Source organism: Neltuma alba, unplaced genomic scaffold (assembly GCF_004799145.2).
Source record: "Neltuma alba isolate B1F8T4 unplaced genomic scaffold, ASM479914v2 tig00003167_pilon, whole genome shotgun sequence".
Taxonomy (NCBI): Eukaryota; Viridiplantae; Streptophyta; class Magnoliopsida; order Fabales; family Fabaceae; genus Neltuma; species Neltuma alba.
The window spans coordinates 61,834-75,346 of record NW_021633171.1 but is presented as its reverse complement, the minus strand read 5'-3'; the positions used below and the strand labels follow the sequence as shown (position 1 = coordinate 75,346).

Here is a 13,513-nt window from a genome sequence, read left to right as displayed (position 1 = left end):
TTTACGAAGTAAATATGTGAAAGAATTTGTCTCGTTTTGCGGAAAAGTGCTTCTGAAACAATGGTTTGAAGGTTGCCAAACACCCCCAATATAAGAATTAGTTGGAGATTTAATTTAGTCTTAAATATAAGAGTTTAATCCGTTTGATCTTCCCCATTTATTCATTTGTTTTCAAAAGTAGTATCTGTAGTGGTTGCACATATTAAAATGTTTTCAATTTAATGCATATGGCTAACAAGGGTATTATATTTATTACAAATAACTAATTTTATTAATTTTATTAATATTCGTAAGTTAGTTACTTAACTCTTATACTAAAAATCAGAGTAGTAATCATATTTTGAAATTAATTAATCAGATGTTCAGCATTAATTTACCTGTAGCAAAGGGAGCAGAAATGAGTCCTAGCATCGACTTTTTGTTTAAATTTTCATATTTCCAAGTTCTAAATTCTAATAGTGTTTGAAGTGTGCTGATTCGCTAGTGAGCGAGGAGGGCGCGTGAGTGTAGTCGGGAGTTTAATGTTATCGGGTCTCCGCCAACCTTCTCTTTGGATCAACTCCGATTGGATTTCCACATAGACAACCAGCTCCACCATATGAGTAGTGGCTTTCTGTAATAGACACCCATTTAGACTTGTCTTTGCGCTTTTTAGCACTACTATTTTCCCAAATTAACACTTTGGTCCTGATTATTAGAAATGTTACCAAGAAAGTCCTCAAGATTTGAATTCATGGCTGCAGTATTATTAATTGATATAATTGAATTCTGAATTTAAATTTTGTTTATGAAAATAATAGACTATGTGAGACTTGAGTCAAAAGGCTGCGGTATTGTTAATTGATATATTTGTAAGTGAAACGTGCCAAAATCATAATTTTCCTCATTAATCTACGTCTATTTTTAATTATATAAAAGTGTAACCTGTAAACTTAGGCGATTGGCTTAAGTTTGTAAATGTTAATTGTAACTATTGATGTGATTTAATGTGTGTGTGTGTGTATCATTCAAGGTTTTTTGGTGAAAGTGTGTCTCTATTTTGGGAAAGTTGCAAATAAAGACACTGAAAAATTGAAAGTTGTAATTTGGGTTTTTGAATTCAAAAAAATGCTGCTAAGAACTAGGTCTTAAATATGAATTAGCAAATATTGTGTAAGAGATCAAGTTGTCCTCCTTTTGGAAATAACAAGTGAACTATTGGGAATAACAAGTATGATATTAGAAATTACAAGTGCAATATTCCAAATAACAAGTTTAAACAGTAGGGCAATTTAATTTCTTATACAACATTTGCTAATTTATATTAAACCCGGTTTGGCAATAAAATTTTGAATTCGAAAACTTGAATTGCAATTTTATATTTTTTAGAGTATTTATTTGGAATTTTTTCAAAAATTATTGTGTGAGACTAGTGATGTTCGGATTGTAAGAAAGAAAAAATTTCCAAAAAAAGTGATTGTTGAATTTTAAAATTTTAAATTAGTATTAGTTACTATACTCGTAAAGAAAATGACTATATTCGAAAAGCAAATGACAACATATTTTTGTAGTAATTCCTAATTTGAAATTTTAAAATTTAATAATCATTTTTTGGGATTTTTCATAATTAATTTTTTATGTGATTTACGAGATATTTTTAAAATATATAAAATCTAGGACAATTAATATGCAAGTCTTTATAATTTCAACCAATTTTTAATTAGGTCCCTATAGTTTTTTTTTTTTTATCATGTCCTTGTTTTACCTTATTTTTACTTAGGTCCTTGAAATTTTATTCTTTATTCTATAAATAATAATATTCTATGAATAATAATTATTATAATAATATTATGTTAATATTCTTTTAAATTTTTAGTTAAACATATGTATTATTTATTTTTCAATTCTAATTTTTATAATTAAAAAATTCAAATTATAATAATAAAATTTTCTAAAATTAGAATATAATTATAAATAATTTATATTTTATTATAATTTATTACTCTAATTAATTATTAATTACTAAATGATTATATTAATTATTTTGTATAAATGATTTATATTTAATTACAATTGATTATTCTAATTAAATATTAATTAATAAATCATTCTCTTAATTATTTTGTCCAATTATATAATTATTAATTTAAAAATGAAATTAATTTTTAAGAATAAATTTTATAAATAAATTTTTTAACTACAAAGGACCTAATTAAAAAATAAGTGAAACTATAATGACCTAGTAAAAAAGAAAAAAATTGAAACGACCTAATTAAAAACACGTGAAAATAAAAAGATCTGATAAAAAAATTTATAGAGACCTAATTAAAAAATCAAATGAAACTATAAGCACCTGGAGATTAATTATCCCTAGAATGAGAATCTATATAATTATATATAATATACGTATTATTCTTAACCTCTGTTTCATATATAAGACTTAACTAATATAAAATAATAAGAATATTCTGTCATATTCCAGTAAAAGAGGGCATAAGAAAGTCAAAATAATGAAAGTCCAGCCAGAATTAGAGGTATATTTTATTACTTACGTTGCGTATTACATGTCATTATGAAAATGCAGCTACATTATCTTAATTCCTATCCATATAGATATGTCCAAAGTGAGAAGGCTATTGTGGCAAATCTCAAAATTAAAAGTTAATTTTTTTAACCTTAAAAAAAATTAAAAGTTAATTTGAATCTTATAAATGACCCAAAAAAACTGGCTAAATTATATATAAACTTTCTGAACTTTGAACCACATACAAATAGTTTGTATAACCTTTAAAATTTTACAATAAAATCTCTAAACTCTTGTATTCATTATACGATTAATTATATACATTACTTATCCGCACGCAACTTATAGTTGAAAAAAAAATACTACTCTGGTCCTAATTATAAGAGCCAGTTGATTAATTTGAAAAGATTAAGAAAGTAAGTTGAGTTAGTTATTGTCTTAAATAGGTGTTATTTTTTAAAAAATATCCTACTAATCAAGTGTATTGACTAGAATTATCATTGTTAGAAGGGTACTTTAAAAAAAATGTATTATGAGAGACAAAATGGATTGGGGTCTTATATTTAGGATCAAATAAAGTCAAATAGGATTTTATTTAAGAGAGTAGTATTTTAAAGATTAAGAAAGTTATTTATACATAATGTTATAAGTTAAGAAAAATTTTATGTTATTTTAAAAGAAAATATTAAAAGAGTTATTTATTATATTGGATGTCATATCATTATATAAAAACAATGACAATAAAAAAGGCATAAAATGAAAGTGATCAAGTGATGACCAACATAAATACGCAACAATTGGACAATTCCACAAGGAAGCTTTTAAGTTGACTTTTGATTACTCTAGAGAACTCGTTTTTGGATAAAAACCTCTTTGACTATTCTCTGTCTCCTCATATACTTCAAAAAGAGAGGGGGGAAAAGTCGCAGTAGGATATTATAAATTATAGCTATATATATTGAAATCTCCTTGAAGTTGAAGGTTAAATTATTTATTCTACTTCTACAATTTTAAATAACTTAAGAGACTGAAAACTTTACCAACTGTGATTTTTTATATAACTTAATTTATATTTAAATTCTTTTGAATAGTTTTGATTTTTAAGGTAATAATAATTGTTATTTCAAAAAATCATTATTTGAGCCTTATGGTCAGAGTACTAAAAAAATACTTTTTAAGAAATTAAAAGATTAAATTAAAATTTTGTATAAAGTTTAAAGTATATTTTTACTGATTATATATAGCTTATTTGAAATCACATTCATAAGCACTTATAAATACGTTTCATATAAGTCGAGATAAAACTCTTTTCGTATTCTGTAAATTACGATTGAATAGCTATTTATAAGCTATTCTAAACAACCCTTAATAAACGCATGACAAATACATTATCCTTTCCGCGATAATGACAACGATATGAATTAAATTCAGGATCAAATTGTAATCAAAGAGAAACAAATTAAAAAAAATAAAGAAATGATAACTTAAGAGACTGAAAACTTTACCAACTGTAATTTTTTTTATATAACTTAGTTTATCTTTATATTCTTTTGGATAGTCTAGATTTGCTCCTATGGTAGTAAAAAAATATATAACTTACGTAGTGTATTTTCAGTCTTTTAAACTTATATAACGATAGCCAAAACAAAAAAAACCAAATGTGATGTTATTAATTGTTATTTAAAAAAATTATTTGAGTCTTATGGCCAGAGTACTAAAAAGATACTTTTTAAAAAAATTAAAAGACTCAACTAAAATTTTGTATAAAGTTTAAGGTGTATTTTTGCTCATTATTTATGGCTTATTTGGAGTCATATTTGTAAGCACTTATAAACATGTTTTATATAAGTCGAGATAAAACTCCTTACGTATTCTGTAAATCTTAATTGAAAAACTGCTTATAAACTATTTCAAACAGCCGTTATAAACGCTTGACAAATACATTATTCTTTCAACAACAATATGAATTAAATTAAGGATCCAAATTGTAATCAAAGAGAAACAAATAAAAAAAATAAAGAAATGATAAGTGTAAAATAAATAAACCCCAGACGCATCCTCATCCTTTGTATCACTCTGGTAAAAAAACCATTCAATTTACCGTCATGTTATGATTAATGGAAATTTACAGTTCAAAGTACAAAGAATTGTATGCAAGTTTTCTTCTTATTTGCCTCCATCTCAAAAGAATTCTCATTTTCTCCATACAATACACTACACTACACTACGAACATCCAAAAATGAATGGCTCAACTTGTTGGCCATGAACTAATATCTGTACAGTGAAGAAGAAGAAGAAGAAGCTTAAGCTTGAAGGAGGATCTGAGCAGATTGTGAGTGAACTAAACTCTAAGCAGTCTTGATGAAACTCGAGGCGTACGCACACTCATATCACGATTTGATTTCATCAAAGAGAGACGATCTTTAATTGTTTCATCAAACACTCTGTTCTGTGGGTTCTCTGCATAGCACACGTAGTAACAACTAACACATGCGTGAGGCACTGCCATGGCGATCCTAGTCTGCAATTTCATCAACAGGTCCCATTATTAACACATTAAATTGAATTAACACTAGTTGAACTGAGTGAAAGGGACTCAATATTCTTTAAACTAGGTTATGGGTTTAAGTGGTCCCTATAATTTTAGTATTAAGGAAACGGTTCTTAGAGATGATATCTCGGTGATGTGGTAATAACATGTCACTGATGTGACGATGATGTTCGGTAATAGTAAGGACTTTGACCACAATTCTGTTCTAAGGATTGATCCCGTAACAAAAAAGTTAGTAGGATTTTAATTCAAGTTAACCAAAACCATAATTTGAAGGACTAAAAACTATGTTTCTCCTGAAAAAACTACATTGGAATGAATTATCATCTGTTTGGAACCTGACAATGCTCAAATGACAGGATATGTGGCACAAACATATGAATATAGCAGATATGATCATGACATGCTGATGATTTCAGTGTGATCAAGGAGGGGGGAATAAGGGATTGAATGGACTGACCAGAAGGTATCCAATGAAGAAGGTCAGAAGAGACAGAGTGGCCGTGAAACTTTGGTGTACTTTAGCAGTCCAAGCAGCCACAACAATGACACAGATTGATCCACTGCAAATTCCAGTGAAGAAGCAGACTGCGCTTGTTATATCAGAGTCCACTAGTTCTTCCATTTGCTGCTTCTCAAACAGAGCCCATGTGTCCTGAGATGCCATTACAAAACCTTTTCCATATGCAGCTATCTGAAAAAAATTTTAAGAAAAAAGCAGATGCCATTAACTAACTAATTAGTAACTAATTAGAGAAGAACGAAAGTGAAGAGCACATTGAATTGAAGTGCTTTCAGATGGTGACTACTCTGCGCTTTTTTCTAGTGAACTTAGAACAACAGAATCTGGCATATATCCTTAGGGACCAAAGAATAAAACTTTTCAAAGAATATATCATAAGCTGAAAAGAAAAGAGATACGCAAGGAAAGAACAAGCCCAAGTTTGATCCTTTTGCCATGCTTGGTACCATCTAACCATTATCCATAAGCAGACAATTAAAAATATCATCGTAGTTATCTTTATCTGAGTTTACCTGTACATAGGCCCAGCCATTGCCATTTCTGAAGATGGACTGCATGACATTGAGACAACAATGAGCACAACAAAACAAGAATTCATCTTCTCCCTCAAGAAGATTCAGAAATCGGGCGACGATTCGCAGGGTTTCAATTGTTGGAACGAAGAGAGACCCCAGACAAGCGCTTCCAAGATTGCGGGTTAAAGCTCTCAGGAAGCAAAAGTGAGTGCTTGCTTGCATTCCTCTTAGGTAATACAGTGCAATGACTCTACTTACAGTGATATTAACCACATTTCTCAAGACCTCAGTAATCCAAGCCAAGCTCAAGACCAAAGCAATGATGACCAAAGGAGGGAAATAGAAGTTCAAGGCTCCAATTACAGCCAATATCCAGACAGTCATCCACAAGAATCCAGCACCAAGCATATAATAAGTGGGATGGTTCAAATCAGTGAAGTTTGAAGTCGGTTGCAGCGATAAACTCAAAATCTTACTGCAAAACTTAATTCTCCTATTAACCCAACAAGCATATAAGCCATTGCCTATTGAAAAAGCAACCAAACAAACTCCAACACCATCAGTGGGAGGCTTTTGGAAACAAAGTAGGAGAATTCCAGCAGATAGAGACATCACAAAAGAGCACCATAATATGAAATGAACCATGAATGTAGGCCATTTCCTAACTGCTTTTTGCCATGCAAACGCAAGAATGATGCTCAAGAGAGCTGCAGCTTCCACTTGGGGTAGAAAGTACTTTAATAGTCTTTTCTCTTTCCTTTCCATAGAATCCGATCCTTGGATTAGCCCCTGAATTCCCTTAAACACAAGAAAGCAAACCAGGGCAATAGCTAATAACAAGTGGAGAAGGAAGAGGAAAAGAGATATTCTGTTCGTATATCTTCTGGAATTCAAAGTCAACCGGCGCTGCTGAAAATTCAAGATTAATCGGTTGAGTACTTAGCAGAAAATATAGTAGCTTACCAGAAAGATTTAGCTTAGCTTAGCTTCAGCTTCAAGAATTTCACAACGCAAACAAGTACATACTTCGTGACCATAACACAAACTTTGGAAAAAAATTTGACAGATAGAAAGAAGATTTGAGATTCCAGGTAGGCTTTAACGGAAACAAGTCATGTTCACTAAAGTGATAAACTTGTTTCTTGATCAAGCAGTAGCCATTTCTCTGGAGATGAAACAGGACTTACTTCTTGTGGGGTTGGAATGGAAAGAGGTTGAGGACGTTGAGATTGAGCAGGAGAAGGATTTGGAACCCTATTATTGGGTCCATTAATCACAATCCTCAATGGATTAGTGGGGTTCAACGTCTGGAACTTCGAGAGCAGAATGTCTTCACGACGATCATTATGATTCTCTCTTCCAGTTCCATTACTATTCATCTGAATCACTCTCTCTTCTCGTAAACCCCCTTCCAAATCCACTGCTTTCCTCTCCTCCTCCTCCTTTCCATTTTCCTCTCTGACTTTAGCTCCAGTTTCATTCCCTCCCTGAACCACCTGCATACCCAGAAAGAAAAACTCCATAACTTTACATAAAAGGCAATCTTATTTACGAAATAAGCCCGCATCTTTACAGGAATTAGCTTAAGCCAAGAAAAAAATGGAAGCTTACAGGTTCTGCAGCACCCATTCGGCAGTTGAAATGTCGTTTGAAAGAAGAAGACGATGATGATGGACTTGTAGTTTTTTTGTGTCTGGAAATGGCTGTGATATTCTATTATGATCGATGACACAATGACAAGTTTACACCCTTTCTTGTTTCACTTGGCCTTTACAATTCAATTCATCATGCCTCCTAATAAAGAAATACTTTGGGCCCACGTACGAATAAAGAAATCAATCCAATAGCGCGTGGAAATCACGTCCCACGGGCTGCTAAACTAATGAAGCTCGTGTCAGAGCATGCGGAGCACGTGCTGAAAGCCTGAAACTTTGGAGTCTGGAATTGGACCCAAGGTTTTAATCCTTTAATTTCGAGTATTTCAATCATTTTTAGGCCTGCATAATTTCAATCCTTTAATTCTATTGGATTAACAAAAAACTCTAATGGTCAAAACAAAAAACAAAAAACTGTTAATATTAAAATTTTAATCATATTTTGGCCTGAATAATCCCAATCCTTTAATTCTATTGGATTAATAAGAAATTGTTAATATTAAAATTTTAAATTTTAGATAAAATATTTATAAATAATGACATATTATTAATAATTGCTGCAAAAATACCATTCAGGATTGACGGCATATCAAAATTAAAAAACCAAAAACATATTTTATATAAAAATAAAAGATTAAATAAAATTTCCTATAATTTTTTCTAAATAAATTTTTATCTAAATTTTTTCACCAATTTCCAAAATAGAAAAAGAAAAGAAAAGAAAATTACATTCATTCTCACGTGTAAGTATGTGAATATGCATTTTTTTTGTCAAGTGTGAATATACATATAAAAAAGTTTTTTTATATCAGATTTCATATCTCAAATTAATATTTATCTCTTTTTCTTTAATTTTTAAATTAAGAGAGTTAAGCACTACCGTTTGAGATTATAATCCTCATCAAACCAGCAATATGTTACGAGTTTTAGAGATTTGACACATGGTTGACAAAATGAAATTAAGACTAAGAGGGGAAATGACAAATAGAGACTTAAAATGAAATTAATCAGGGATTGGAAGGAAAAAAAAACTGAATTAGAAACCATAAAATGAAATCAACAGATTACACCAAATTTGATTAATGAATATGATAATAGTTTATAAATAACTGATTAGAATTTGCTGGAGTGAGATTATAGGATTTGAAATGGATAGACATTATTGATTTACTATTTGAAATTCAAATATTTTGGAGTAACAAAAATTTATTAATAAATAGAAAATGTTTGACAAAACAGAAACAGACACGCATGCATATCAAGTCATCACCGGTTCCACCGACTTTAGTACTTGCTAGAATTTAATTATTTAAAATACTATAAAATACTACTGATACTTAATATAATAATTGATTTGATTTTTAATTTAATATTAAATATTAAATTTTAATTTATTTTATTTTTTATATTTGTCTTTTTTTAAATAGTTATTGTAATAGTTGCACATGATAAAATTCAATAAAATGTTTGTTTTAGCTAATATATGATTAGTAAAGATATTTTATGAAAGACAACATCTAATTATTATAAATAACTAATCTAATAAAAAATTTTAATTTATTTAAATTAGTCAAATAAATTATATATTAAGGACGAGATGTAGTATTACTGATAATCATATATTACAGTTAATGATGATATATAATTTTTAGATAACAATAAGAAGTTTGGGCAATAGTTGGTGGAACACAAAAATTTGGATGCCATTTAAACAAAAAAAAAATTTCTCAGCCATTTTATAAAAGGTTAATATAATTTTTAATATATAAAATTTGAGTTTATTTTAGTTTTGATCTCTTAAATTTTAAACTCGTAGTTTTAATTTTTCAAATTTAGTTTGTCTTAAAATATTAGTCCTTGAATATGCATCGGTGTTGAAATATGCCGAAATGTCATGCATGATAGTAAAATTAGTGATGTGAACTCATCAAATGGTAACTAATTAGATTTTATATGAATAACAGCACAGTAAATAACTCTTAAAATAAACAATGAGAAAGATAAAATGGAGGCTAAACAGCTACGTGTTCTTTTTTTTTTTTTTACCCCTTTTGTTATCTACACAAAATTTAATTAGGTGCCATTTGGTGAGTTCAAATTACCATTTTAACGTTATTTATAACACTTTAATATATTTTAACACTATCACATTTATGAAGACCAACATTTTAAAACAGACTAAATTTCTAGAACTAAAACTATGAGTTTGAAATTTGAGAGATTAAAACCAAAATTATATTAATCTATTATGGCTCACTACTCTTTCGAGGTTATTTTAAAATGAAAAAATTATTATTTAGTCTCTATAATTTTGAATTAATTACAATTTAGTCCATGTAATCCAATAATTCTTTAACTCAATAATTCAAGATTCAGCATTTTATAAATTGATCCTTACGTTTTTTTTTTTAAGGAATTGAGTTGTAATTGAATTATAAAATATAAAGATTAATACTACATTAAATAATTAAATTTAATAAACTCAACCATACCGAATTAAATTTTATGAACTGAATTTTTATTAAATTGAAGTTGCGTTGTCGCTCATCTATGTCACTTTCTTGAGTGATAAAGAAATCGAATCTTTATTTTAAAATAAAATAATTTCCCTAAAAAGTTGAGAAGCCAAACCTATTAATAAATAATAATAGACCCAACTTAATATAAAATAACATATCCGGAGAATCTTCAACTACGGGTAACCTACCTAGCTCACAATACATTATTGGCGCTCTTGTTTTAAGTTAATGCGGGCACTATTGCTATATAATTAATGGGCTGATTTCAAACTCCTATTTTAGATGGATTTCTTCTTCTTCTTTTTTTTTTAAGCATAGGTATCGGAAGCAATCCTGATCAGATATTAAATATAGTTATCTTTTCTATGAAAATTTGAATATTTATTTATCACGTTATAGGAAATCAGTTCCTTCTCGCTAGACTTGACTTTATTTTGCTGTTTTAGATGGAATTTCTAACTGTTGAGTTTCATAGTTTGTAATGGACTGAAACAAGCTCAAAGCCCATAACCAATATGTGGGGCTATTTTCCATAAATAAGTAAGTTTTGGGCTTAGCCCAGAGTTTTCTCATTATGTGCAAAGAGAGTAACCCAGCTAGATAAAATAAGGAAAAAAATCATTGTGCAATTTCTCAAAAATAATTTAATCACTAAAAAATCCTTCAATAAGTGAGCAGCTCAACAATATATACATATATATATATATGTAATGAAAAATTCCAGTACATGAGATGACAATAAGTCTATACTACTAACTTGTTATGAAGCATTCATTATTAAATTATTTATGTGGGACTTTACATTGATTTTTTTCATAAAATAAGTACAAGTGATAAGTTATTTAGCTTTAGTATTTCCTTTTTCCCTAATTGAGAGAGGAAAATGGTTAATATCATAGTTAGTTTTTATAGTTTGATTTAATTATAGTTGATTTTAGTCTTTATAGTTTCATAATTTTGTAGTCTGAGTTTAATGAATGGTCTATATGCTTTCAACAAATTTTGATTTTGATCATTATACTTAAACTTAAATCAATTCCTCATGAAACTATAAGGACAAAAACTAAAATCGGATCAAAAGAGATTAACAATTATATATTTTTTTTTAAAAAGGCTCTTTTCCCCTCCATTTTTTGGTTATTTGTGTGAAACTAAAATTAGAATCCAAGTTATTAAAAGACAGGAGTCAGAAGTATGTTCTCTATATATTAATAGTAATCATTTTAACTTGTAGATGAGTCATGAGTCAGATTCATCCATAAATATTTTGCAAATTGGATTACTCAATTTATTAATTATTTTGCAAATTGGATCTATCGATAAATATTTTTCTTTGTAGAATAATAATGCTAACTTATAGATAAGTCACGAGTCAGAATCATCTAACATAATGTCCCAAGGCCATCCATCAATATTCTGGAACTTTGTACAATTACAACCTTAAATTGACCTGCCTTCGCATAAAATGCTAAAGATATTTATTAACCACAGAAAATTAAGAATAATAGAAGGATATTTTAGTGATAGAGAGATTGCAGCCTCTGATATTGAGGTGTGAAGGCCCACCTCAAAACGACATTTCGTTTTTGTCTGCTGGTCACAAGCACAGATGAGAGGAAAATTACGTGTTGATGACTCATTTTTTTCAACAAAAAAAAAAAGTATTATTCAAAAGTTTACAATCATAATTATAATTATTTTTTTAGGAACAAAATCTCGATACAAATTTAGGAGACCTTTATAGAGTTTTGAAATAGCCATAACAAGAGTTTAGACAAAAATAATTTACAATAAATTTTAGATTATTAAAATGAATTTCTTGAATTTAATTATGATTTTATATAATAATTAGGATTACATTAATAATAATTCGTAGAGAAATTATTATTAAAGTAATTTCCTTTTTGAAAAAAGACAAGACAAAGGTGTGGCTCATATGCATTCTGAAGGAGCAGTCAATTTGGTCGCAACACGTGTCACATCTAAATGATGACGTGTAATCTCTTCCGTGTTATTCATTGGTCCCCAGTTCGTTCAGTTTTATTGATCACCAGTTCAGCACATTGATATTAATGTCAGTTTCATTCCATTTGATATTTGGATTTGGATTTTCTCCTTGGCCAAAAAAATAAAAATAAAAAGATATTTAGATTTGGATTCAAATTTTGTGGATTTTGTAAATTACGTACAAATTTTTTCATGCAAAATTTTGACCTCCATAAAAAAAAAAATTACATGCAATTTTCCATGGCTATTTGAATATTTTGTGTAGAAGTTGGGGATGCTCCAGTAGTGTTTGATGATAAGAACATGGCAAAGAGCCAAGAAGCTTAAATTATGTTAATATATATTCTCCTCCTTTTTATAATAAATTACTCTCACCTAATTCACTGAAATTAAAAGTAGTCTATTTATGGGCTAAGGTTTGTGAATATTTGAAAGTATCTATGAAGGAATACTTAAAAATTAACAGTAGATAATGATTAAGATATATTTATTATGAAAAAAACTTTCAGGACACATAAGAGCAAAAGAATTTGAGGTACTAGGTAACCATTTGTAGATATTTTCAAGATATTTAAGTACCTTAAACCGTTTTATTTATTAATAAAAGAAAAAAAAGTAATTTTTTTATCCTCGTAGTTTTAACTCAATTCTTATATTTTGGTGTATAACCTAATCCATATAGTTTTTAGTTGATTTTAACTCAATTTTTACGTTTCACTCATTACAATTCAATGCCTAGAACTTTAGTGCTTATATAAAAGTGATAGATTAAAATCAAAGATAAGAGAGAGTTGAGCTTCTTACACATATTGTCTTTAATATAAAATCTAATTTGAGTCCTCAATTTAATATTTTGAGAGAATCACCTTTTTGATAGTGTTTGAATATATATATATATATATATATATAAGAGAATAAACACATAAAAATAAAAAAATGGTTTTAAATAAGAATTTTGAAAAAATAAAAACCATGCATAAGAAGAAACAAAAAAAAAAAATTGTTTTACAAGTCGCTTGTGATTTAGATTTGTCGTCTCATTTCTTGTGGATATATTTAGACTTATGCATAAATATTTTACTCCATAAAATAAAATAGGTTTTGATGTAATTTTAATTATTTGTGGCAATATTTTTTTCAGCCTTCTTATTTTCTAAAATTTACTAAAAATAAATGATCAGCTCAGCAATGGACCACAGAAACAAGAAACCGCTTCTTATCTCTCTCATTCTCATATAT

The 13,513-nt window shown here is 28.5% G+C and overlaps 1 protein-coding gene across 2 annotated transcripts; it reads right to left on the bottom strand.

The window, feature by feature from the left end:
* Nucleotides 1-4,580: 4,580 nt before the first annotated feature.
* LOC114740522 (protein PNS1-like) lies at nt 4,581-7,826 on the bottom strand. 2 transcript variants are annotated; one of them, XM_028928682.1, is made up of 5 exons: nt 7,705-7,826; nt 7,281-7,589; nt 6,091-7,002; nt 5,516-5,749; nt 4,581-5,025 (listed from the first exon to the last, which is right to left on the bottom strand). In XM_028928682.1, exons 1-5 carry the CDS (start codon nt 7,720-7,722, stop codon nt 4,846-4,848), a joined length of 1,653 nt encoding a protein of 550 aa, XP_028784515.1. In that variant the 5' UTR covers nt 7,723-7,826; the 3' UTR covers nt 4,581-4,845. The 2 variants fall into 2 exon arrangements, with proteins under 2 accessions (XP_028784515.1, XP_028784516.1); XM_028928683.1 differs by having other exon boundaries at nt 6,091-6,999.
* Nucleotides 7,827-13,513: the final 5,687 nt, after the last annotated feature.

What these genes read in the sequence shown, in the direction of transcription:
- LOC114740522 (XM_028928682.1), bottom strand. An exon ending in CCATTCCAACCCCACAAGAA is followed by an intron (nt 7,003 to 7,280) that starts GTAAGTCCTGTT and finishes TTGAATTTTCAG; the next exon opens with CAGCGCCGGTTGACTTTGAA. An exon ending in ATGGCTGGGCCTATGTACAG is followed by an intron (nt 5,750 to 6,090) that starts GTAAACTCAGAT and finishes AATTTTTTTCAG; the next exon opens with ATAGCTGCATATGGAAAAGG.